Source organism: Balaenoptera acutorostrata, chromosome 3 (genome assembly GCF_949987535.1).
Source record: "Balaenoptera acutorostrata chromosome 3, mBalAcu1.1, whole genome shotgun sequence".
Taxonomy (NCBI): domain Eukaryota; kingdom Metazoa; phylum Chordata; class Mammalia; order Artiodactyla; family Balaenopteridae; genus Balaenoptera; species Balaenoptera acutorostrata.
In genome coordinates this window covers 156,817,911-156,841,798 of record NC_080066.1, presented here as the reverse complement: position 1 = coordinate 156,841,798, position 23,888 = coordinate 156,817,911, and the positions used below count along the sequence as shown (strand labels likewise).

Here is a 23,888-nt window from a genome sequence, read left to right as displayed (position 1 = left end):
GCATCCTGGCCTGTTGTAAAGGGTCAGCCCCCACTCTTTGTCCCCCAACTCTTCAGCCACCTCTCACACCCTTCCCCCCACCTCACTACACACTCCATTCTGTTATGGACTTTGTTTGGTTCCTCAACTGTGCCATGGTCTCTTTTTATTTTTTTTTAGAGGAGATTTTTTTTTAAGATTTTTTTTCCTTGATGTGGACCATTTTTAAAGTCTTTATTGAATTTGTTACAATATTGCTTCTGTTGCTTACGTTTTGGTTTTTTGGCTGCGAGGCATGTGGGATCTGAGCTCCCCGACCAGGGATCAAACCCGCATCCCCTGCATTGGAAGGCGAAGTCTCAACCACTGGACCACCAGGAAAGTCCCAGTGTGCCACGGTCTCTTACCTCTTGGCACACGTTGCCCTCATGTAAAAGACATCCGGCTTCCTCCCACCTCGTTGCCAAGCTAACTCTTACTTACATTTCAAGTCTCAACCTATATATTTCTTTCTTGGGCTTCCCTGGTGGCGCAGTGGTTGAGAATCTGCCTGCCAATGCAGGGGACACGGGTTCGAGCCCTGGTCTGGGAGGATCCCACATGCCGCGGAGCAACTGGGCCCGTGAGCCACAACTACTGAGCCTGAGCGTCTGGAGCCTCTGCTCCGCAACAAGAGAGGCCGCGATAGTGACAGGCCCGCGCACCGCGATGAAGAGTGGCCCCCACTCGCCGCAACTGGAGAAAGCCCTCACACAAAAACGAAGACCCAACACAGCCAAAAATAAAAACATAATAAATAAATATATTTCTTTCTTGAAGAAGCTTTCTATGAACCTCTACAGTATGTTGGGTCCCCTTGCAAAGGCCTCCCAAACTTCTCTGTGCTTTTCCTTTAATGATGTTGATGACAATAATTATGACTGTAACGATCGCTAACATTTACTAAATGCTTTCCATAGTCCAGAAACCTACTGACTCACTTAATCATCATTAATATCCTGTGAGGTAGGTACCTAATTATCTCCATTTTGCAAATGAGGAAATAAAGTCTCAAAGATCTTGAGAAAGTTTGTATCGCTCCATGAGGGCCACATCTCTCACCCAGTCTGGCCCCAGAATTCATGTTCTTAACCAACACATAACACTGCTTCTTATAAAACTCAACATGTCTGTGATTATTTAACAGCTAAGTATTCCACTAGGCAGCAAGCTCCATAGAACAGGGCTGGGGCTATTCTGTTCAATAGTGTATTTCTAAAGCCTAATCCAAGAGCTAGCATGTAGAAAGCATCAAAAAGCATGAGTTAAATGAACAAATGAAACAGCCAGTTGGTGAGTCCACCCAGAATCCCAAAAGAATTCACCTTCTCAAATAGATGTCTAACACTTAATCAAGAAAGTATCATGATCATGGTAATATTTACTCTAAAGTTTCCCTCTCTGCAACCCAACCCTAGCCAAACAAATCCAAGCATCCGGAACTAGAAAGGGTATGATCTGGAAAGCAGTGAACCCAAGAAAATTCTTCTCCAGAAGAAAGCAAGCACACGGAGGACCAAAGGGAGCGCCTGTAGTAGCAAAGGAAGCACAGGCTGGTCTATCCAGGGACACAGCTGCAGCACGTCACCCCCATTCAGACCCAGTGTGCCACTACGAGGGCCTACTCACCCCTCTCGCAGGTTCGTCCCCAGTAGCCGGTGCCCGTGCAGTCGCAGATGAAGCGGTTCCAGCCATCTTTGCACACGGCGTTGTTCTTGCAGGGGTAGCTGTCACACTGCTTAGCACTCATCCGTGAGCAGGACGACTTGACGCCCGCAGCATTCTGCATCTCCGCCAGCTGCCGGATGTTCTTGCTGCGCCCGTCAATGAACAGGTCACGGATGCAGCCCACGTAGCCATAGTTGAGCATGGCGGTCCAGAGCTCAGTGGGGAGGATGAGGCCAGCACGGTTCTCCGGCAGCCCGCCCAGGTACATGTCCCCCTCCAGGTCCAGGATCTCGCTCTCCCCACTAGCGGTGAACGGCGTGCGCCTGCTGTTCACTGATATGGTACCTGGGATGGGAGGACAGAAACAGAGTGAGCTAACAGCCCTCTTGGCATCACAGGTGAGGCTACCAGTTGATGAACCAAACGAAAGGAGCCTAGCAGGTGAGACGGGAGACCACTGTTGCCTGGCCAGGAAGGAACAATGTAAGCAAGGGAACGAAATGCCGCAAAACGGTAAAAAGGACAATGTACGCCATTTGGTTCCAATCCCTGCCAGCTAAGACAGCCGGGCCCCGAGGAGGACCCAGGACAATCTCAGTGGCCTAGCACCTAGTATGATTATCTTTTTTTCTACCTGAAAGTCTTGGCTGAGAGGGTGCACATCATACAGGTTGACAGCAGCGCAGCCCCTGCCTGTGTTTAAATCCCAGCTCCGCCACGTACTAGCTGGATAACCTTGAAGAAGTGACTTCTCTTTCCTGGTCCTCAACTTCCTTACCTGTAAAATGGGAAAAGAACTGTCCCCACCTCACAGGTTGGTGTGATAAGTAAATGAGCTCATATAGGTAAGATGCTTCTTACTCGGTACCTGGGACAGAGGCTGTAGGTCCTGCCTGAGTCTTCATCACTGGCTCACCATCACCAGAAGGATGGAACCTGCTTTCTCTCTCTCTCTCCATGAGCTGATACCCTCTGTACTGGCCTTAGCTACCAGCCCTGCCAGGGCATATTTTCGACACACATTGCCTTTGATAAATTTTAACTGGAACATGTTTCTTTCTTTTTTTTTTTTTTCTCTTGACTATAGATCTAATTTTTTTTTAATGTTTTTAACACCTTTATTGGAGTATAATTACTTTACAATGTTGTATTAGTTTCTGCTGTACAACAAAGTGAATCAACTATATGTATACATATATCCCCATGTCCCCTCCCTCTTGCATCTCTCTCCCATCCTCCCTATCCCACCGCTCTAAGTGGTCACAAAGCACAGAGCGGATCACCCTGTGCTATGCAGCTGCTTCCCACTAGCTATCTATTTTACATTTGGTAGTGTATATATGTCCATGCCACTCTCTCACTTCATCCCAGCTTACCCTTCCCCCTCCCCGTGTCCTCAAGTCCATTCTCTATGTCTGCGTCTTTATTCCTGTCCTGCCCCTAGGTTCTTCAGAACCATTTCTTTTTTAGATTCCATATATATGTGTTAGCATACGGAATTTGTGTTTCTCTTTCTGACTTACTTCACTCTGTATGACAGATTCTAGGCTCCATCAACCTCACTACAAATAACTCAATTTTACTCCTTTTTATGGCTGAGTAATATTCCATTGTATATATGGGTCACATCTTCTTTACCCATTCATCTGTCAATGGACATTTAGGTTGCTTCCATGTCCTGGCTATTGTAAATAGTGCTGCAATGAACACTATAGTACATGACTCTTTTTAAATTATGGTTTTCTCAGGGTATATGCACAACAGTGGGATTGCTGGGACATATGGTAGTTCTATTTTTAGTTTTTAAAGGAACCTCCATACTGTTCTCCATAGTGGCTGTATCAATTTACATTCCCACCAACAGTGCAAGAGGGTTCCCTTTTCTCCACACTCTCTCCAGCATTTATTGTTTGTAGATTTTTTGATGATGGCCATTCTGACCGGTGTGAGGTGATACCTCACTACAGTTTTGATTTGCATTTCTCTAATGATTAGTGATGTTGAGCATCCTTTCATGTGTTTGTTGGCAATCTGTATATCTTCTTTGGAGAAATGTCTATTTAGGTCTTCTGCCCATTTTTGGATTGGGTTGTTTGTTTTTTTGATATTGAGCTGCATGAGCTGCTTGTAAATTTTGGAGATTAATCCTTTGTCAGTTGCTTCATTTGCAAATATTTTCTCCCATTCTGAGGGCTGTCTTTTCATCTTGTTTATGGTTTCCTTTGCTGTGCAAAAGCTTTTAAGTTTCATTGTGTCCCATTTGTTTATTTTTGTTTTAATTTCCATTTCTCTAGAAGGTGGGTCAAAAAGGATCTTGCTGTGATTTATGTCATAGAGTGTTCTGCCTATGTTTTCCTCTAAGAGTTTTATAGTGTCTGGCCTTACATTTAGGTCTCCAATACATTTTGAGTTTATTTTTGTATATGGTGTTAGGGAGTATTCTAATTTCATTCTTTTACATGTAGCTGTGCAGTTTTCTCAGCACCACTTACTGACGAGGTTGTCTTTTCTCCACTGTATATTCTTGCCACCTTTAACAAAGATAAGGTGACCACAGGTGCGTGGGTTTATCTCTGGGCTTTCTATCCTGTTCCATTGATCTGTATTTCTATTTTTGTGCCAGTACTGAACTGTCTTGATTACTATAGATTTGTAGTTTAGTCTGAAGTCAGGGAGTCTGATTCCTCCAGCTCCGTTTTTCTTTCTCAAGATTGCTTTGGCTAATCGGGGTCTTTTGTGTTTCCATACAAATTGTGAAATTTTTTGTTTTAGTTCTGTGAAAAATGCCATTGGTAGTCTGATAGGGATTGCATTGAATCTGGAGATTGCTTTGGGTAGTATAGTCATTTTCACAATGTTGATTCTTCCAATCCAAGCACATGGTAAATCTCTCCATCTGTTTGTATCGTCTTTAATTTCTTTCACAGTGTCTTATAGTCTTCTGAGTACAGGTCTTTTGTCTCCTTAGGTAGGTTTATTCCTAGGTATTTTATTCTTTATGCTGCAGTGGTAAATGGGAGTGTTTCCTTAATTTCTCTTTCAGATTTTTCATCATTAGTGTATAGGAATGCAAGAGATTTCTGTGCATTAATTTTGTATCCTGTTACTTTACCAAATTCATTGATTACCTCTAGTAGTTTTCTGGTGGCATCTTTAGGATTCTCCGTGTATATAGTATCATGTCATCTGCAAACAGTGACAGTTTTACTTCTTCTTTTCCCATTTGGATTCCTTTTATTTCTTTTTCTTCTCTGATTGCTGTGGCTAAAACTTCCAAAACTATGTTGAATAATAGTGGTGAGAGTGGGTAACCTTGTTTTGTTCCTGATCTTAGAGGAAATGGTTTCAGTTTTTTACCACTGAGAACGATGTTGGCTGTGGGTCTGTCATATATGGCCTTTATTATGTTGAGGTAGGTTCCCTCTATGCCTACGTTTTGGAGGGTTTTTACCATAAATGGCTGTTCAATTTTGTCGAAGATTTTTCTTCATCTATTGAGATGATCATATGGTTTTTATCCTTCAGTTTGTTAATGAGATTGATTTGTGTATATTGAAGAATCCTTGCATTCCTGGGATAAACCCCACTTGATCATGGTGTATGATCCTTTTAATGTGCTCTTGGATTCTGTTTGCTAGTATTCCATTAAGGATTTTTGCATCTATGTTCATCAGTGATATTGGCCTGTAGTTTTCTTTCTTTGTGACATCTCTGTCTGGTTTTGGTATCAGGGTGATGGTGGCTTCATAGAATGAGTTTGGGAGTGTTCCTCCCTCTGCTATATTTTGGAAGAGTTTGAGAAGGATAGGTGTTAGCTCTTCTCTAAATGTTTGATAGAATTTGCCTGTGAAGCCATCTGGTCCTGGGCTTTTGTTTGTTGGAAGATTTTTAACCACAGTTTCAATTTCAGTGCTTGTGATTGGTCTGTTTACATATTCTCTTTCTTCCTGGTGCAGTCTCAGAAGGCAGTGCTTTTCTAAGAATTTGTCCATTTCTTCCAGGCTGTCCATTTTTTTGGCATCTATTTGCTTGTAGTAACTCTCATGATGCTTTGTATTTCTGCAGTGTCAGTTGTTACTTCTCCTTTTTCATTTCTAATTCTGTTGAGTCTTCTCCCTTTTTTTCCTGATGAGTCTGGCTAATGGTTTATCAATTTTGTTTACCTTCTCAAAGAACCAGCTTTTAGTTTTATTGATCTTTGCTATTGTTTCCTTCATTTCTTTTTCATTTATTTCTGATCTGATCTTTATGATTTCTTTCCTTCTGCTAACTTTGGGGTTTTTTTGTTCTTCTTTCTCTAATTGCTTTAGGCGTAAGGTTAGGTTGTTTATTTGAGATGTTTCTTGTTTCTTGAGGTAGGATTGTATTGCTATAAACTTCCCTCTTAGAACTGCTTTTTCTGCATCCCATAGGTTTTAGGTTGCCATGTTTTCATTGTCATTTGTTTCTAGGTATTTTTTGATTTCCTCTTTGATTTCTTCAGTGATCTCTTGGTTATTTAGTAGCATACTGTTTAGCCTCCATGTGTTTGCATTTTTTACAGTTTTCTTTTTCCTGTAATTGATATCTAGTCTCATAGCATTGTGGTCGGAAAAGATACTTGATATGATTTCAATTTTCTTAAATTTACCAAGGCTTGATTTGTGACCCAAGATATGATCTATGCTGGAGAATGTTCCATGAGCACTTGAGAAGAAAATGTATTCTGTTGTTTTTGGAAGGACTGTCCTATAAATATCAATTAAGTCCATCTTGTTTAATGTGTACTTTAAAGCTTGTGTTTCCCTATTTATTTTCATTTTGGATGATCTGCCCATTGGTGAAAGTGGGGTGTTAAAGTCCCCTACTATGATTGTGTTACTGTCGGTTTCCCCTTTTATGGCTGTTACATTTGCCTTAAGTACTGAGATGCTCCAATGTTGGGTGCATAAATATTTACAATTGTTATATCTTCTTCTTGAATTGATCCCTTGATCATTATGTAGCGTCCTTCTTTGTCTCTTGTAATAGTCTTTATTTTAAAGTCTATTTTGTCTGACATGAGAATTGCTACTCCAGCTTTCTTTTGATTTCCATTTGCATGGAATATCTTTTTCCATCCCCTCACTTTCAGTCTGCATGTGTCCCTAGGTCTGAAGTGGGTCTCTTGTAGACAGCATGTATATGGGTCTTGTCTTTGTATCCATTCAGCCAGTCTGTGTCTTTTGGTTGGAGCATTTAATCCATTTACATTTAAGGTAGTTATTGATATGTATGTTCCTGTTAGCATTTTCTTAATTGTTTTGGGTTTGTTATTGTAGGTCTTTTCCTTCTCTCGTGTTTCCTGCCTAGAGAAGTTCCTTTAGCATTTGTTGTAAAGCTGGTTTGGTGGTGCTGAATTCTCTTAGCATTTGCTTGTCTGTAAAGGTTTTCATTTCTCTGTCGAATCTGAATGAGATCCTTGCTGGGTAGAGTAATCTTGGTTGTAGGTTTTTCTCCTTCGTCACTTTAAGTATGTCCTGCCACTCCCTTCTGGCTTGCAGATTTTCTGCTGAAAGATCAGCTGTTAACCTTATGGGGATTCCCTTGTGTGTTATTTGTTGTTTTTCCCTTGCTGCTTTTAATATTTTTTCTTTGTATTTAATTTCTGATAGTTTGATTAATTTGTGTCTTGGTGTGTTTCTCCTTGGATTAATCCTGTATGGGACTCTCTGTGCTTCCTGGACTTGATTGACTATTTCCTTTCCCATGTTAGGGACGTTTTCAACTATAATCTCTTCAAATATTTTCTCAGACCCTTTCTTTTTCTCTTCTTCTTCTGGGACCCCTATAATTCGAGTGTTGGTGTGTTTAATGTTGTCCTAGAGGTCTCTGAGACTGTCCTCAATTCTTTTCTTTCTTTTTTCTTTATTCTGCTGTGGCAGTTTTTCCACTATTTTATCTTCCAGGTCACTTATCCATTCTTCTGCCTCAGTTATTCTGCTATTGATTCCTTCTAGAGATTTTTTAATTTCATTTATTGTGTTGTTCATCATTGTTTGTTTGCTCTTTAGTTCTAGGTCCTTGTTAAACATTTCTTGTATTTTCTCCATTCTATTTCCAAGATTTTGGATCATCTTTACTATCATTACTCTGAATTCTTTTTCAGGTAGACTCCCTATTTCTTCTTCATTTGTTTGGTCTGGTGGGTTTTTATCTTGCTCCTTCATCTGCCGCATATTTCTCTGTTTTCTCATTTTGTTTAACTTACTGTGTTTGGGGTCTCCTTTTCACAGGCTGCAGGTTCGTAGTTCCCGCTGTTTTTGGTGTCTGCCCCCAGTGGGGGAGGTTGGTTCAGTGGCTTGTGTAGGCTTCTTGGTGGAGAGGACTGGTGCCTGTGTTCTGGGGGGTGGGGCTGGAACTTGTCTTTCTGGTGGACAGGGCCACATCTGGTGGTGTGTTTTGGGGTGCCTGTGAACTTAGTATGACTTTAGGCAGCCTCTCTGCTAATGGGTGGGGTTGTGTTCCCATCTTGCTAGTTGTTTAGCATGGGGCGTCCGGCACTGGAGCTTGCTAGCCATTGGGTCGAGCTGGGTCTTAGTGTTGAGACGGAGGTCTCTGGGAGAGCTCTCGCCAACTGATATTACGTGGGGCCTGGAGGTCTCTGGTGGACCAATGTCCTGAACTCGCCCTCCCACCTCAGAGGCTCAGGCCTTACACCAGGCTGAAGCACCAAGACCCTGTCAGCTACAAGGCTCAGAAGAAAAGGGAGAAGAAAGGAAAGAAAAAAAAATAATAAATTTTAAAAAATTATTAAAATAAAAACGTAATAATAAAAACAAAGGGAAAAAAAGGAAAGAAAAAAAGGAGAGCAACCAAACCAATAAACAAATCCACCAATGATAACAAGCGCTAAAATCTATACTAAGATAAACATAAAAATCAGTAACAAATCAGTCACAGACAGCAAACCCCAAGTCTACATTTGCTCCCAAAGTCCACCGCCTCAATTTTGGGATGATTCGTTGTCTATTCAGGTATTCCAGAGATGCAGGGTACATCAAGTTGATTGTGGAGATTTAATCCGCTGCTCCTGAGGCTGCACAGAGAAATTTCCCTTTCTCTTCTTTGTTTGCACAGCTCCTGGGCTTCAGCTTTGGTTGTGGCCCCACCTCTGCGTGTAGATCGACCTCAGGCATCTGTTCCTGCCCAGACAGGAGGGGGTTAAAGCAGAGGCTGATTAGGGGGCTCTGGCTCACTCAGGCCCCGGGGGAGGGAGGGGTACGGTTGTTATACTTGGAATGTGGGGCGAGCCTGCAGTGGCAGAGGCCAGCGTGACATTGCAACAGCCTGAGGCACGCCGTGTGTTCTCCCGGGGAAGTTGTCCCTGGATCACAGGGCCCTGGCAGTGGCGTGTTGTACAGGCTCCTGGGGGGGTGTGGATAGTGAACTGTGCTTGCACACAGGCTCCTTGATGGCTACAGCAGCAGCATTAGCATTTCATGCCTGTCTCTGGTGTCTGCGCTGATAGCCGCGGCTCACACCCGTCTCTGGAGCTTGTTTAGGCAGTGCTCTGCCTTCTTTTCGGAAGTCTGAGGTCTTCTACCAGCATTCAGTAGGTGTTCTGTAGGAGTTGTTCCACATGTAGATGTATTTCTGATGTATTTGTGGGGAGGAAGGTGATCTCCACGTCTTACTCCTCCGTCATCTTCGGAACATGTTTCTTTATGTACTCATGTAACACACATGTATTGAACACCTGTTCTGTCTCTAGTATAGTTCTAGACACATACATGAACTCGATAGGTGTGCCTCCTCTCGTGGAGCTGATGTTCCACAGCAGAGGAACAGAAAATAAACAAATCACCCAATAAATAGAAATTGGAAAATGACGAGTGGGAGGAAGAGAGTAAAATGGGTGCTACAGCAGCCCACAGGTTCAACTTTAAACTGTACGGTCGATAAAGGCTTCTCTAAGCAGGTGAGAGGTAAGCTAAAACCAGGATGTTGAGAAGGATCCAACCATGCCAAGTCCCAGGGGGAGAATATGCCCGGCACAGGGAATGGCACCTACAAAGGCCCTGGGACAGGCAGGAGTGTGGTTAGGGTACAGGAGGCCAGAGGAAGTCAACAAGAGATGAGATCAGAGCTAGACCAGGCACATGAAATCACAGAAGATATAACCCTGGAGCCTGACCTGGGAACTTGGGAACAGGGATTCTAGTTTTTCTGACCCTGTACCAGTCACTGAACCCCTCAATTTCCTCAACAGCTCAGTTTCCTAAACTGTTAAATCAGAGTGATATCTAAACTTCATGCCAGAAATTTTAGAAATTTAGTATTCTTAAAGTGCTTTATTGGTACCAAGGTAACTGGGCCATCCATCAGCCAGCTTTCACTTATGTGAGTCTCAATTCCCTCAGCTATGACAGGGGACAGTCTGAAGGGCCTAGAAGATCAAATGAGATCAAGAAAGTGACGTACACTCCAAATCACAAAGTCAACCCAGGGGTAGAAGAGTAGAAAGAGCATGCGGGGTCGCTGGAGGGTTCAGCTGGGCGTGCTTCCCCCTACTCTTCCCTGGAAGTTTTCTCCTGGAGAAATCTGCTTTGCCTTTTTGCTTTTCAATCTTTCAAAAACCTACGTAACAATAAAAATGTCCCAGCCACCATTTTTAGTACTTTCTATGCTTTTCTGGACTCAATCCTCAAAACAATCCTGTGAGGTAGGCATTCGTATTTCCTCTATTTCACAAATGAGGAAGTTGAGGCTTGGGTACTTTTCTTCTCTCTTGCAGTTTTGCTTTCTTTACCCACCACACGTCCACAGAGTTAATCTGATCACCAACTAACAGGGAGGAACATCTATTGCCAAATAAGAACGGTACCCGAACTGATTTAAATAGTGGACCCTTAAAATACATCCTGAGGAAAATTCATCGTCTGAGTGTGGGACCACAACTGTTTTGAGAATCAGTCCCTCAGCTGGGGAATGAAGATGAAAGTTTCCTGAGATCACCTCTCAGTCATATTCTTCAGGATGAGCAGGGAAGGAGGTACCACAATTAGATACACTTGTGTTTTTATAACTAGTCATTTTCATACAGGTCTGCAAGAACATACCAGAAAATATCCTCATGAAGAAATGAAGTTTAGTATATCATATTAAAATTTTGTTATGCTGCTTTTACTTGACAACTATTTGTTTACTCAGTAAATTTTTATAGGCTTTGATCAAATTTATCAGTATTTCAAAGTATTAGCCAATGCCATAGCACCCAGGTATAAAATTTAAGGCTTCTGTAATCCAAACTTATTTGTCAAAAAATGGGTCTACTGATGGTTCTAACAAAACAAAATAACTGCCCTACTTGAAAAAGCAATTAGTGTTGAGAATATCAGAAACAGACATGTGGCGGTTTTACATGTTCTAGCCTGCCTGTGACACAGATAGGTGACATTTAAGCTGTGCCAAGGTCTAGGTTAGTCAATCATGAAACCTGTCAACCATGTCCGAACTCCAGAGACCCAAAACGCATAGTCTTAAAAACCAACAGGAGTGTGTCCCTTGTAATTCTGAGACAGCTTTCTAGCTCTCTGCCCCTGCTGACATTTTTTAATGGATAAACTTCAAAAGATTTGGCCTCAGAAATTATTTTTTGTGTATTTTTCTCTTAAAAAAGAACAAAATGTTCATTCTTGCCCAACAAGCACATTTAATTTGAAGCCTCTTGGTTCTGATCAAATTTCAGGCAATTGATAAGGCATCCTGCTGGGCAATAAACCATCCAGGTCTGCAATCTGCCACCTGTCTGCCCTCTGCACAGAACCCAACCAGCTCCTTACCTAAGGGCAACATTGCTCATCTCCGCCACCACTCTAGCTCTGGAATTATGCAGAAAAGCCATCCCCGCAAGCTCAGCCATTAGTGGCTACAGCCTTTTAGGGGAACCTATTGCTTTCTATTGTTGGCCAAACGCAAAAATGTCTAAAAGGAAGACATTTTTGTGTTTACCAGGAGAGTAAATCCTTAAAAATATGGAAAATATAGCCAAGACCATTATTGAGTACGATACTACCTAAATGGAGAATCAGGAAATAAGTGTGAAATTCAAATGCTCTAATTACTACTCTGGGTGAAATGCCCTTTCTGATGGCACAGAATGTGACCTTCATTGCCACATGTCCACAGAAAGTGAGGCAGACTGTTCAGGCATTCAAAAGCCTCAGACTCTCTATTTGTGTTTCCTTCCACCCCGCCCCGCTTTGTTACTATTCCAGAGTGGCTATGTACGGCCTGGGGCTAGCTTGTTTGGTCTGCGGCTGCAGAAACAAACAAAGCCATTTAAACCCAATGTAAAAGGTTACGAAGAGGCAGGGAGAGTTAGTAAGGTCTGAGCGAAGAGTGAAATATAGGCTTTCACACCAAAGGAAGGCTTTAAATTGAACATGACTTTAGGAAAAATCAATTTGCCTTTTCCTTTCTTGTCATAATTTTTCCCTGCAATATGACTCTTGCCAATTATTGACGGGTGTATCACTGCATAAACTCTTGCACAGTGCAGCTTATCCTACAGAGTAATCACATAATGCAGCATCTGTGATGTCACAATTGGTTTCCATGGTGATGGAAAAAGGAGAATAAAGAGGGAAAAAAAACACCACACAAGTGACATGACAGTCACTTTGGTAGCAGTGGAAATGATTCTTGTAAAACCATCCTTAGCCCCAGGGTCTTGGAGCTATCACTGAGACCATCAGTGATAGCAGTGAGTGACAGGGGCGATGAGACAGGTGTCTGGTTCAGAAACATAATCTTACATAATCATATAACAAGCATTAAGCAGAACAGCAAAAGAATCAACAAGCAAACAAGTCAAAAACTAAAATAAAAAATATACGGAAGCAGAAGCTTTCCCCTAGTCTCAGTCACACACCCTGCTTCTTCCTACCTGATCTGCCATCTCGCTGAATGTCCACATGGTACCATTCCCCATCGTTGGCTTTCTTCTGAGTGGCTTTCACTTTAATGGTGCCTGAGCCCATGTCAAGCAGTAGGTACAGGTTGCCATCGAGGAGTTCCACGGCAAAGAAATCCACCTTGGTGTTCTTCTGGCTCCGAGCATCCTTCCTCTCTTGGGGCTTGCCGTGAGTGAAGAGGATCAGGCCGTTGGGCTCAGTGGTGCGAAAGTCAAAGGAGATAGAGCCCATGCGTTTGGTGTTCCATTTGGGCAAGCTGATGTAAGCCTCCGGGGTCTCAAAGTTGATGGGGTCCAGTGTGGCCACATTCTCACACTTGAATACAACCTCACCATAGATTTTCATCTTGGTGTCCCCAATTCTGGCCAAGCGAGACAGCTCCAGACGGATGTCATTATTCTTATAAACAACCTGTCAAAAGCCAAACAAGTGCCACGTGAATCAACCTTGCAAATAGTAACCGTCCATCGCTCACTGGGCTCCCAGGAAAAAGGCCCAAAACGAAGCTTCAGGACACAACAGTCTGAAACAATGAGAAACACGAGACACGGCACTTGAAAAAGCATCTGCACAGACCTCTGACGTGCCCACAAGCCCTGAATAAGCCCCTGTATTTCCATTATATTCCTTTTCTCTGTTTCCTTCTGGCCAATTTTTTGCATTGTCACAAAGTTAAACAATATAAGCTTGCAAGTAGAAACCAAAAGAGACTGAGTTGCACAGACACAAATACTTACCTACAGAGATATTTACTGAAATGTCCTCAGTAAAGGACCAGAAACAACCTAAATGACCAGCAGTAACAGACTGGACATCTTTAAAATGGAACATTATGCAGCCCTAATAAACAAGGTAGTACTCCCAGTTTTGACATAGATACCCTGAGTAACATTAAGTGAAATTAGTAAGGAACAGGACAGCGTGCATTATGCTATCATTGTGCAAAGAGTGTGTGTGTTGGGAAGTGTGTGTTACATGTATATATGCTTGTAAATGCGTAAAACATTTTTGGAAGGAAACACAAGAAACTATAAAATTGTCACTGGGGAGAGGATTTGTGGGATTAATATTCAGGAGTGGAGGGAGACTTACTTTTCACTCTACCCTGTTGTATTGTTTTTCTTTTTAAAGAAGATGATTGAGTGTTAAGCGTTGGTGGAGAAGGAAATCTATATTTTTTTGCACAATTGCACATGTCCTCTATATACACACAGTGAGAGAATGAAACACCCTAAAAAATTTTTAAAAACTTATTATGACTTTCTAAACCCGGTATAATACATATAAAAGCAGGGATTAATCTTGTTCCCCAAGATCAGAATTTCAAAAAGGTTTTGCTGTTATTAGAACTGAATTTTGATGCAGTACCCTTGGATAGGTCTTGGTCCTCTGATCTCTATGCAATGTCACATCCATACTATAATAATAAACAAGCAAAAACAGAAGGCAAAGCGGCTAGCATTTGAGTATTGGTTATGCAAACCACGTTGCTAGGTCCTTCACATTGCCTTATTCAAATTCTAGATGAGGACCCCCATTTAGGTTCAAATCCCACATCCAGTACTTCTAAGCCGTGTGAACTTCAAAGTTATTTAACTTACTTGGGTCTGCTTCCTCCTCTGAAAATGTGAATATAGGACTAGACTATTTCTTAAGGATGAAATGAGTTAATACATGTAAAGCACTTAGAAATGGCACATGGTATGGGCATAAAAATCTCAGCTATTTGGGGGTGGCTGTCGTGGCTGTTAACTCATTTTATCCCTTCCACAGGGAAGGCTGTCTTATCCTCTCCATTTTCAACAAAGCAACAAGACTTAAGTGCTAAAGTCTTACATTCCATCTCAGTGATAAAAAGTTAATTGGATGAGTCATTCCAGTATATACCATTTAATCCCTAACATCCAGCTGTAGAACTGCTTCCCTTCTCTCCAACACCAGGAGAGAAGCAAGCAGAGATATTTGCCTTTTAAATATCTAACTAACAACAAAGAATTGAAAATGTCTCACCTACTAGATGACCTTCACCATGGGTGTAACCATAGTCAACAACACTGAAAATAATAACAATGCTAATATTTACTGAGCACCTACTACCAGGCACTGTGCTAAGGATCTGAAGCCTAGCATCCCATTAGATCCTGACAACACCCATTTGAGATACCTACCGTCATTCCCCCATTTTACAGATGCAGAAACAGACATGGAGAGTAGTTAAGGAACCAGCCCATGGTCACACGGCCGGTAAGTGGCAGAGCAGGACTTGAACCAAGAGAGTTAGGCTCCGGAGTCCATGTGCTTTACCACTTGTGGACACTCAGAACAACAACAGTTACTACCAGCACCCATGAAGCTCATCTTTAATAATACATAGAAAATCATGCATATTCATCTTCCCAACTCAAAAGCTAAATTTCTCATCTTAGCTCTACTGGACTGACCACGTGCAAAGGGGAAAAACTGCAAGATCCTTAGGCAAACACTCAAGTGACTAAACGAGAAAACAAACGATAGAAGTTTAATGACGCAGCTTCTCCTTTCTAACTCCCACTCCCCAACATGTGAGATCTCTCTGTCATAACCAAACTTCAACTTTCTCTGAATCTGGGTTAAATGCCTACGACCAGAGCTCTTGTAAAGGTTAATTATTAATGTAGAACAATAGCTCATCCCAAAGGGACAGACTAAGGCTTGGCTTCATTGAACTATAAGTGAAGAAAGAGCTCAAACATCCCTACAGGAGGCAGAAGGATAAAAAGAAAAAAGGCTAAAAGGATGCAGTGTCCTATGAGGAGGAACTCTTCTGTGAAATGGGTATATGACCAAGACTGGGACACACAGTGAATAACTAGAATGCAGATTTCTGGAGAGACAGACAAGAGAATCTGGGCCAGAAACTGCCAGACAAAGACTTCTCTCAGAAGCTATTTGAAAATGAGCTCTCTATCTACTCCATGGCCCTGAAATTACTTGTCTGTTTATACGCAGTTTCCACACCTTTCCCACTGATGGCTGAGTAACCTCTTTGAGTCCCATTTTATTTATTTCCAAAGGCAGGAGACTCAATACCTATTCTAGAAACTGCTCCCTTCCTCACCCCCCAAGGCAGTTATCAAGATTAAATGGGATATTATACATGGTAGAACATAGAAAATCCTCAATGGTACACAAACCTAGGAACAAGCAAGAGTATACCTTGGTTTCCAGCAGTATTGGGGTACTGCTGGAAACGGACAGGGGCCTGGACTGATGCTCTTCTGAGGACCTCCTACCAATAAGAAAGGGACAGGGGGGCAGGGGTCTTGTAGCCCAGTGATACTCAGTTGAGAAATTCCATGGCTGGCATCTTCACCTTCCCCCCCCTACACCCCTGCCCAGTGCAAGACCACGGCATGGCCATGAAGAAGTGTAGTAGTACTTTGGGCAGAGCGTCGTGGCAAGAAACCCTGCTGGACCCCCTTACAAGGCAAATTAGTATCTGGTATAGTATTTTCTATAAATTCAGACTTTCATCTAAATGAACGCCCCCCCACCCCCACCCCCGATAACTGAACTAGGAAGAGATGTGGCAGCAAGTGACAGAAAGCAGCCTTGGCTGACAATGGCCCCAACAAGGAGCAAGTAAAGACAGAGTGGTAACAGCTCCCCACGGGAGATGGCACACAACCTGGGAGGCACAGAGGCAGAGTCACCGAGAGTGACAAGCAGGTCTGACCACCCCAACCTTGGGCTTATAAAGCTGCTGTTTGGACTTGCAGCTCATGCTTAGAAGGCCAGACAGTAAAATAGCTGGGGACAGAGTCTCAGGGTTAGGACAGACCCTCTCAGAACAATTCTTGTATGTCTCCCTAATCTTTGATACAGAGGCACACAGGAACAATACCAGGAGTAAGGCAAGCCATGACAACATGAACAATACAATGAAAACAGCTACCACCTATTGAGAGCCTACTGTGTGCCAGACACTTAATAAAAACTCGAATGTGTATCATCCAAATTAAGGAAGTGAAATAGGTAGCATTAGCATCATTTTGCAGAAAAGAAGCTCAGAGGTGATAGGTACTTGCCCAAGATCATATAGCCCCTTGAGTGCATAACCAGGACTTGAACCCAGATCTCTCTGACTGCATGGGGGCAAGGCCATCCTCCAGAGGTGGCAATTTCTAAGCTCTCTGGTAGCACATGCCTACCCACAAAGCAGAAACCTCTTAAGTCAGGCACATAAAACACACCCAGCTCCATGCAGAGGTGCTAAGCCCTTCATACCTGGTCTCTCCTCTCTATCGGATCCCTACTCCTCCCCACTCCAAGGCAACTTGGAGGCCTCTGTGTGAACTCAGTATTAGAACTTCTACATACTTGCTCACCTTGTAGGTTTCCCAGCCTACAGTGCCCTCCTCTGGTCTCCAGCCTCTAATGGTGCCCCTTCACCAGGATCTACATCCAAACCTATTCCAGGCCCTCTCTGACGACTCTGGTTGTTACTGATGCCCACCATTTGATAAACTTAGAATTCTTACATTGCCTGCCTAGGATGAAGCTGTCTGCCTTACTGGCCAAACCACTAAGCCTGACTGGAAAAGGAGAGGCTGTTCTAATCTACAAGATGTGCTTTTTCATGTTAAACTCTTCCATGGTGCTCGAGGAATATGGCAGGTCCATGAGAGTGAATTTAAGGGGTAGAGACAGTCCCAGTTCACAGGAGTATTTTTCTCCCTCTTCCATCTTATCCCAGGACACCCTGTTCTCAGCTTTCTGAGAACGTTATGTCCACAAATTCTGCTGTAAATGCCACATTCCTATGCACTTCAGCAAGGGATCCAGAAGGAATGGGGGAGTGTGTGTGCCCCGCAGTGTCCAGATGGCCTCTTGGTACTGTTTCTCCTTTCCAGGAAGAGAAGGTTTACCACCTGGCCTTTCCTTTCTCTTGTTTTTAAAGCACCTTTAATCCTCTATGTGTCTACACAAAGGGCAATTTCAATAAAAACCACTAGATCGGCTTATGGGACCATGATTTATAGGCCTGTGACTTGATGTCTGAGCACCTGATCCAGGTCAGTGGAGGATATCTGAAGTCAGGACACTGGGGGACATTCTCTGGAGTATCTAGGCCAGACGAAACAGAACGGTGGCAAAAAGCCAGTGTCAGGGGGCCTTGATGTGGAACAGTGTTGACAACAAATCCCAATAAAGCCTGTCAACTTTACACCTATGTGTGCAGCAGTTTACATACAACAAGCAAAAGACAAAGATTTGTTCCCCACCCCAACTTAATCCTTCGACAATAGATAATAACAAAATGAGCTTATTCTCTTCAGCTTACAGGATGGTGCAGCTTCTAGATAAACGGGGGGGGGGGGGGGGGGGGTGGCTAATCTTCTTATCAAGTGACATTCCTACTCAGGGTAAATAAATAAGCCCTGTGAAAGAATCTTGCTTCTGGGGTTGCCACAGAATCACACATCCTACTTTCTCTCCACCACTTCCCCTCAGTCCTTCAGGCAACTGATGACTCTGGTTGGCTGTGATTTTCTTTCCTGTGAATTATCTGCTCCGCTCATTTGTCACTCAAAACACTCAACCTTGTTATCTTTGAATAAGCACAGGTCTTATCTTTTAAGCAAACCTCAAACACCTTATTAGCAAAAAATACACATTACAGCTTTTAAAATCTGAAACAGCACCTAGTTGTACAGGTGCTTAATAAATGCTCATATCTTCATTAAATTAGATGTTGGGCTCAAGTGGCAGCACAGGGTAGTGGTTAAGATCACGGACTTCACAGCCGCCCTAAGTGGGGTCTGAGTCCTGTTCCACCCTTTGGACAACAGTTAAGGTGCCTCAGCCTCAGGTTCTTCACCTGTAGACTATAGGTAACAAGTCTCACTTCACAGGGTTTTAAGAAATAAATGAGATAATATGATCATATATAAAAGTACTTTAGAATAAAGACGCAGACCTACTAGAGAATGGACTTGAGGATACGGGGAGGGGGTGGGGTGAGATGTGACAGGGTGAGAGAGTGTCATGGACATATATACACTACCAAATGTAAAATAGATAGCTAGTGGGAAGCAGCCACATAGCACAGGGAGATCAGCTCGGTGCTTTGTGACCACCTAGAGGGGTGGGATGGGGAGGGTGGGAGGGAGGGAGATGCAAGAGGGAAGAGATATGGGAACATATTGTATGTGTATAACTGATTCACTTTGTTATAAAGCAGAAGCTAACACACCATTGTAAGGCAATTATACTTCAATAAAGATGTTTAAAAAAATAATAATAATAATAATAATAAAAAGTACTTTAGCAGTTTCTGGCACTTCATAAGCATTCAATAAATGGTAGTTATCACTATTAATTTTGTTAGTCTCTTTGAGAAGCCATAACTAGATCACCAGACAGGATAGCCTGGCATGGAGTCATTAGAATGGAAAGATTGCCTCGGAGGCTAAGTTCTAAGCCAGCTGTCAGCTCAAGAGACTAGTGACAGACTCTGGATTTAACAAATTCTGAAGTTAAAATAAGAATTAAAAATTATATAATTGCCTAATGTGGCATTTATAATATGTGAAAATGCCTAATGGTAGCTATTCCGTCTCTCACACACACACCGTGCACTTGCACAGATTTAGGATTCATTAGCATTAACATCATTATCTATCACAGTGTTCCACTGACCAAATTCCAACCGTGAAGTTCAAGCACAAATGGGGCAGCAGATGGGCCTCCTAGCTTCCAAAGTCAGAAGAAGCTAATGTTTGGCATGGCCGGGGCCACATCTACATCTCCGGTCTTTCTAACAGGGATCAGTAAACTAACTGCCTGATGAGCTACAGCTGACATCCAACCTGGGGCCCAGAGTCCCCACTGCTGCAGAGCAGCGACACCACCCTTTTCATGCTTTATATTCTGTTCACAGTGGTCAGGATCTGCCAAAGATAAAAACTAAGCACCAGAAATACAAAATGGGAATTGAGTTTCAGACTTGCAAGGCAGGAGCCAAAAAATGTCTAAGTTCTAGGGTTCAAAATAAAAGCCAAAAAGACTCCAGATAAAGTTGAAACCAGTAGTAGAAATGTTGGCAATTAATTAAATTTTAAAAAGGCTGTGTGATCCAACACTCTGTGGGTCAAACAAAACATATCTGAAAGCTGGATATCACCAAAGACTACCAGTTTATAGTTTCTGATCTATGGTTTAATTTGTAAGAGAGCGGTAGGCAAAGATAAAAGGGACAGAAAGCAAGCTGGAGTAGTAGGAACAATCCAGACAAACTTAAGAACTGAAGTTGAACCAGCCAAGTCCTCAGTCCCTTCCTCATTTAAAAAAAAATAAAGAAAGCCATCCGTCACCTGGCCATGCAAGCAGTCCAGAGAGAGAGAGCACCTGAGCAAGCATTATGGACCAGCCAGTTACTCTAACCTCATAAACCCAGGGCAATGGGTGCCAGCCCAAGAGCCTCACTAATGATGCAAGTCATTATCACTTACACTCAAGACCTCAAGACTTAGACAAACATTGATCTTGATGGATTCTTTGTGAGAAAGCAATGATCAGGTAAGTTTGTGCTCAACTACAGACAGAAACACTAAGAAGTTTAAGACTTCCAAGCTTTGGCATCATGAACGTCTCAATTTTATTCTTCTCAAGAAGAACTTTCTTAGGACTTTTATTCAGCTAAAAAGGCTGATTAGGAACATATGTCTATGTATCCTGTAGAAAAAATTTTCAGCCAATCCAATTTGTGGGGTATTTAGGATACTGTCAAGGTTCAGTCTGTCACAGGAGATAAGATATGCCAGTTCAGGCTTCATCATCCTCAAAGAGCCTGCTAAGCTTTTCCTAAATTAATGAACCACACACTTGGCATAACCAGAACCAGGCAAAGAAATAAGACATGAATGTGTGTGTACGGGATATAGTTCTCCAAGACTGGCCTCAACGAATACTGAAAAAGTTTCCAGATAATTTAGAGAAGTTTTCCAGGTGACCCTTTTAGCCACACCTAGATAGAAAACTCTCCCACCTCTTAGAACCATATGGACAAATACATTTCTCTACTCTTCCTTCCTAGAAGATGGAATTCATTGTGAATTGATGTAATTCTATTCTACTCCCTTTCTCATTAAACCCAGATGAAGCCTCAGAATTCTCAAGGTAGTGCTCTATGAAGTTACCACCAGTCCCAGAGCTGGAACTTGGGGTGAATCTTAACTCCACTCTGGTTATCCTCTAACACAAAAGCCAACTTAATGTAAATTAAGAATATTCGGAGACCTTCAAGACGGTGGAAGAGTAAGACTTGGAGATCACCTTCCTTCCTACAAATACATCAGAAATACACCTACATGTGGAACAGCTCCTACAGAACATGTGCTGAAAGCTGGCAGAAGACCTCAGACCTCCCAAAAGGCAAGAAACTCCCCACATACCTGGGTAGGGCAAGAGAAAAAAAAAAAAAAAAAACAGACAAAAGAATAGGGACAGGACCTGCACCTCTGGGAAGGAGCTGTGAAGGAGGAAAGGTTTCCACACACTAGGAAGCCCCTTCACTGGTGGAGATGGGGGGTGGTGGGCGGGAAGCTTCAGAGCCACGGAGGAGAGCGCAGCCACAGGGGTGCGGAGGGCAAAGCGGACAGATTGCCACACAGAGGCTCGGCGCCAAGCTGCACTCACCAGCCCGAGAGGCTTGTCTGCTCACCCGCTGGGGTGGGCGGGGGCTGGGAGCTGAGGCTCGGGCTTCGGAGGTCGGATCCCAGGGAGAGGACAGGGGTTGGCTGCGTGAACACAGCCTGAAGGGGGCTAGTGCACCACAGCTAGCCAGGAACGAGTACAGGAAAAGATCTGGACCTGCCTAAGAGGCAAGAGACCATTGTTTCAGGGTGCGTGAGGAGAAGGGATTCAGAGTGCTGCCTAAATGAGCTCCAGAGACGGGCGCGAGCCGTGGCTATCAGCGCGGACCCCAGAGATGGGCATGGGATGCTAAGGCTGCTGCTGCCACCACCAAGAAGCCATGTGCGAGCACAGCTCACTATCCACACCGCCCCTCCCGGGAGCCTGTGCAGCCCGCCACTGCCAGGGTCCCGTGATCCAGGGATAACTTCCCCGGGAGAACACACGGCGCGCCTCAGGCTGCTGCAAGGTCACGCCGGCCTCTGCCGCCGCAGGCTCACCCCGCATCCGTACCCCTCCCTCCCCGCGGCCTGAGTGAGCCAGAGCCCCGAATCATCTGCTCCTTTAACCCCGTCCTGTCTGAGTGAAGAACAGATGCCCTCAGGTGACCTACACGCAGAGGCAGGTCCAAATCTAAAGCTGAACCCTGGGAGCTGTGCGAACAAAGAATAGAAAGGGAAATCTCTCCCAGCAGCCTTAGGAGCAGTGGATTAAATCTCCACAATCAACTTGATGTATGGTGCATCTCTGGAATACCTGAATAGACAACGAGTCATCCCAAAATTGAGGCGGTGGACTTTGGGAGCAACGATATATATATATTTTTCCTTTTTCTCTTCTTCCGTGTAGCTGACAGGGTCTTGGTGTTCTAGCCGGGTGTCAGTCCTGTGCCTCTGAGGTGGGAAGCCGAGTTCAGGACATTCCTCAACCAGAGACCTCCCGGCTCCATGTAATATCAAATGGCTAAAGCTCTCCCACAGATCTCCATCTAAACACGAAGACCCAGCTCCACTCAACGACCAGCAAGCTACAGTGCTGGACACTCCATGCCAAACAACTAGCAAGACAGGAACACAACACCACCCATCAGCAGAGAAGCTGCCTAATATCATAATAAGGCCACAGACACCCCAAAACACACCACTTCCTTAACATGGGAAAGAAAAAAGTCAGTCAACTCCAGAAAGCACAGAGAGTCCCATACAGGATAAATCCAAGGAGAAACACACCAAGACACAAATTAATCAAGCTATCAAAAATTGAATACAAAGAAAAAATATTAAAAGCAGCAAGGGAAAAACAACAAATAACATACAAGGGAATCCCCATAAGGTTAACAGCTGATCTTTCAGAAGAAAATCTGCAAGCCAGAAGGGAGTGGCGGGACATACTTAAAGTGATGAAGGAGAAAAACCTACAACCAAGATTACTCTATCCAGCAAGGATCTCATTCAGATTCGACGGAGAAATTAAAACCTTAATTGACAAGCAAACGCTAAGAGAATTCAGCACCACCAAACCAGCTTAACAACAAATGCTAAAGGAACTCCTCTAGGCAGGAAACACAAGAGAAGGAAAAGACCTACAATAACAAACCCAAAACAACTAAGAAAATGCTAATAGGAACATACATATCAATAATTACCTTAAATGTAAATGGATTAAATGCTCCAACCAAAAGACACAGACTGGCTGAATGGATACAAAGACAAGACCCATATATATGCTGTCTACAAGAGACGCACTTCAGACCTAGGAACACATACAGACTGAAAGTGAGGGGATGGAAAAAGATATTCCATGCAAATGGAAATCAAAAGAAAGCTAGAGCAGAAATTCTCATATCAGACAAAATAGACTTTAAAATAAAAACTATTACAAGAGACAAAGAAGGACACTATATAATGATCAAGGGATCGATTCAAGAAGAAGATATAACAATTGTAAATATTTATGCACCCAACAAAGGAGCACCTCAATACATAAGGCAGATGCTAACAGCCAGCCATAAATGGGGAAAACGACAGTAACACAATCATAGTAGGGGACTTTAACACCCCACTTTCACCAATGGACAGATCATCCAAAATGAAAATAAATAAGGAAACAGAAGCTTTAAATAATACATTAAACAAGATGGACTTAATTGATATTTATAGGACATTCCATCCGAAAACAACAGAATACACTTTCTTCTCAAGTGCTCACGGAACATTCTCCAGGATAGATCGTATCTTGGGTCACAAATCAAGCCTTGGTAAATTTAAGAAAATTGAAATCATGTCAAGTATCTTTTCGGGTCACAACGCTATGAGACTACATATCAATTACAGGAAAAAGAAACTGTAAAAAATACAAACACATGGAAGCTAAACAATATGCTACTAAATAAACAAGAGCTCACTGAATAAATCAAAGAGGAAATCAAAAAATACCTAGAAACAAATGACAATGAAAACATGACGATTCAAAACCTATGGGATGCAGCAAAAGCAGTTCTAAGAGGGAAGTTTATAGCAATACAATCCTACCTCGAGAAACAAGAAACATCTCAAATAAACAACCTAACCTGACACCTAAAGCAATTAG

At 42.9% G+C, this 23,888-nt stretch overlaps 1 protein-coding gene across 10 annotated transcripts in view; it reads right to left on the bottom strand.

The window, feature by feature from the left end:
• The window catches only part of NRXN3 (neurexin 3), a 1,648,091-nt gene that overhangs the window by 1,154,630 nt on the left and 469,573 nt on the right, over positions 1-23,888 (bottom strand). For all 10 annotated transcript variants that reach the window (XM_057543493.1, XM_057543494.1, XM_057543495.1 and 7 more), the window contains exons 6-7: positions 12,596-13,034; positions 1,648-2,031 (exon numbers count right to left, since the gene is read on the bottom strand). In XM_057543493.1, the coding sequence (XP_057399476.1) occupies positions 1,648-2,031; positions 12,596-13,034 (823 nt within the window). The remainder of the gene's footprint in view (positions 1-1,647; positions 2,032-12,595; positions 13,035-23,888) is intronic.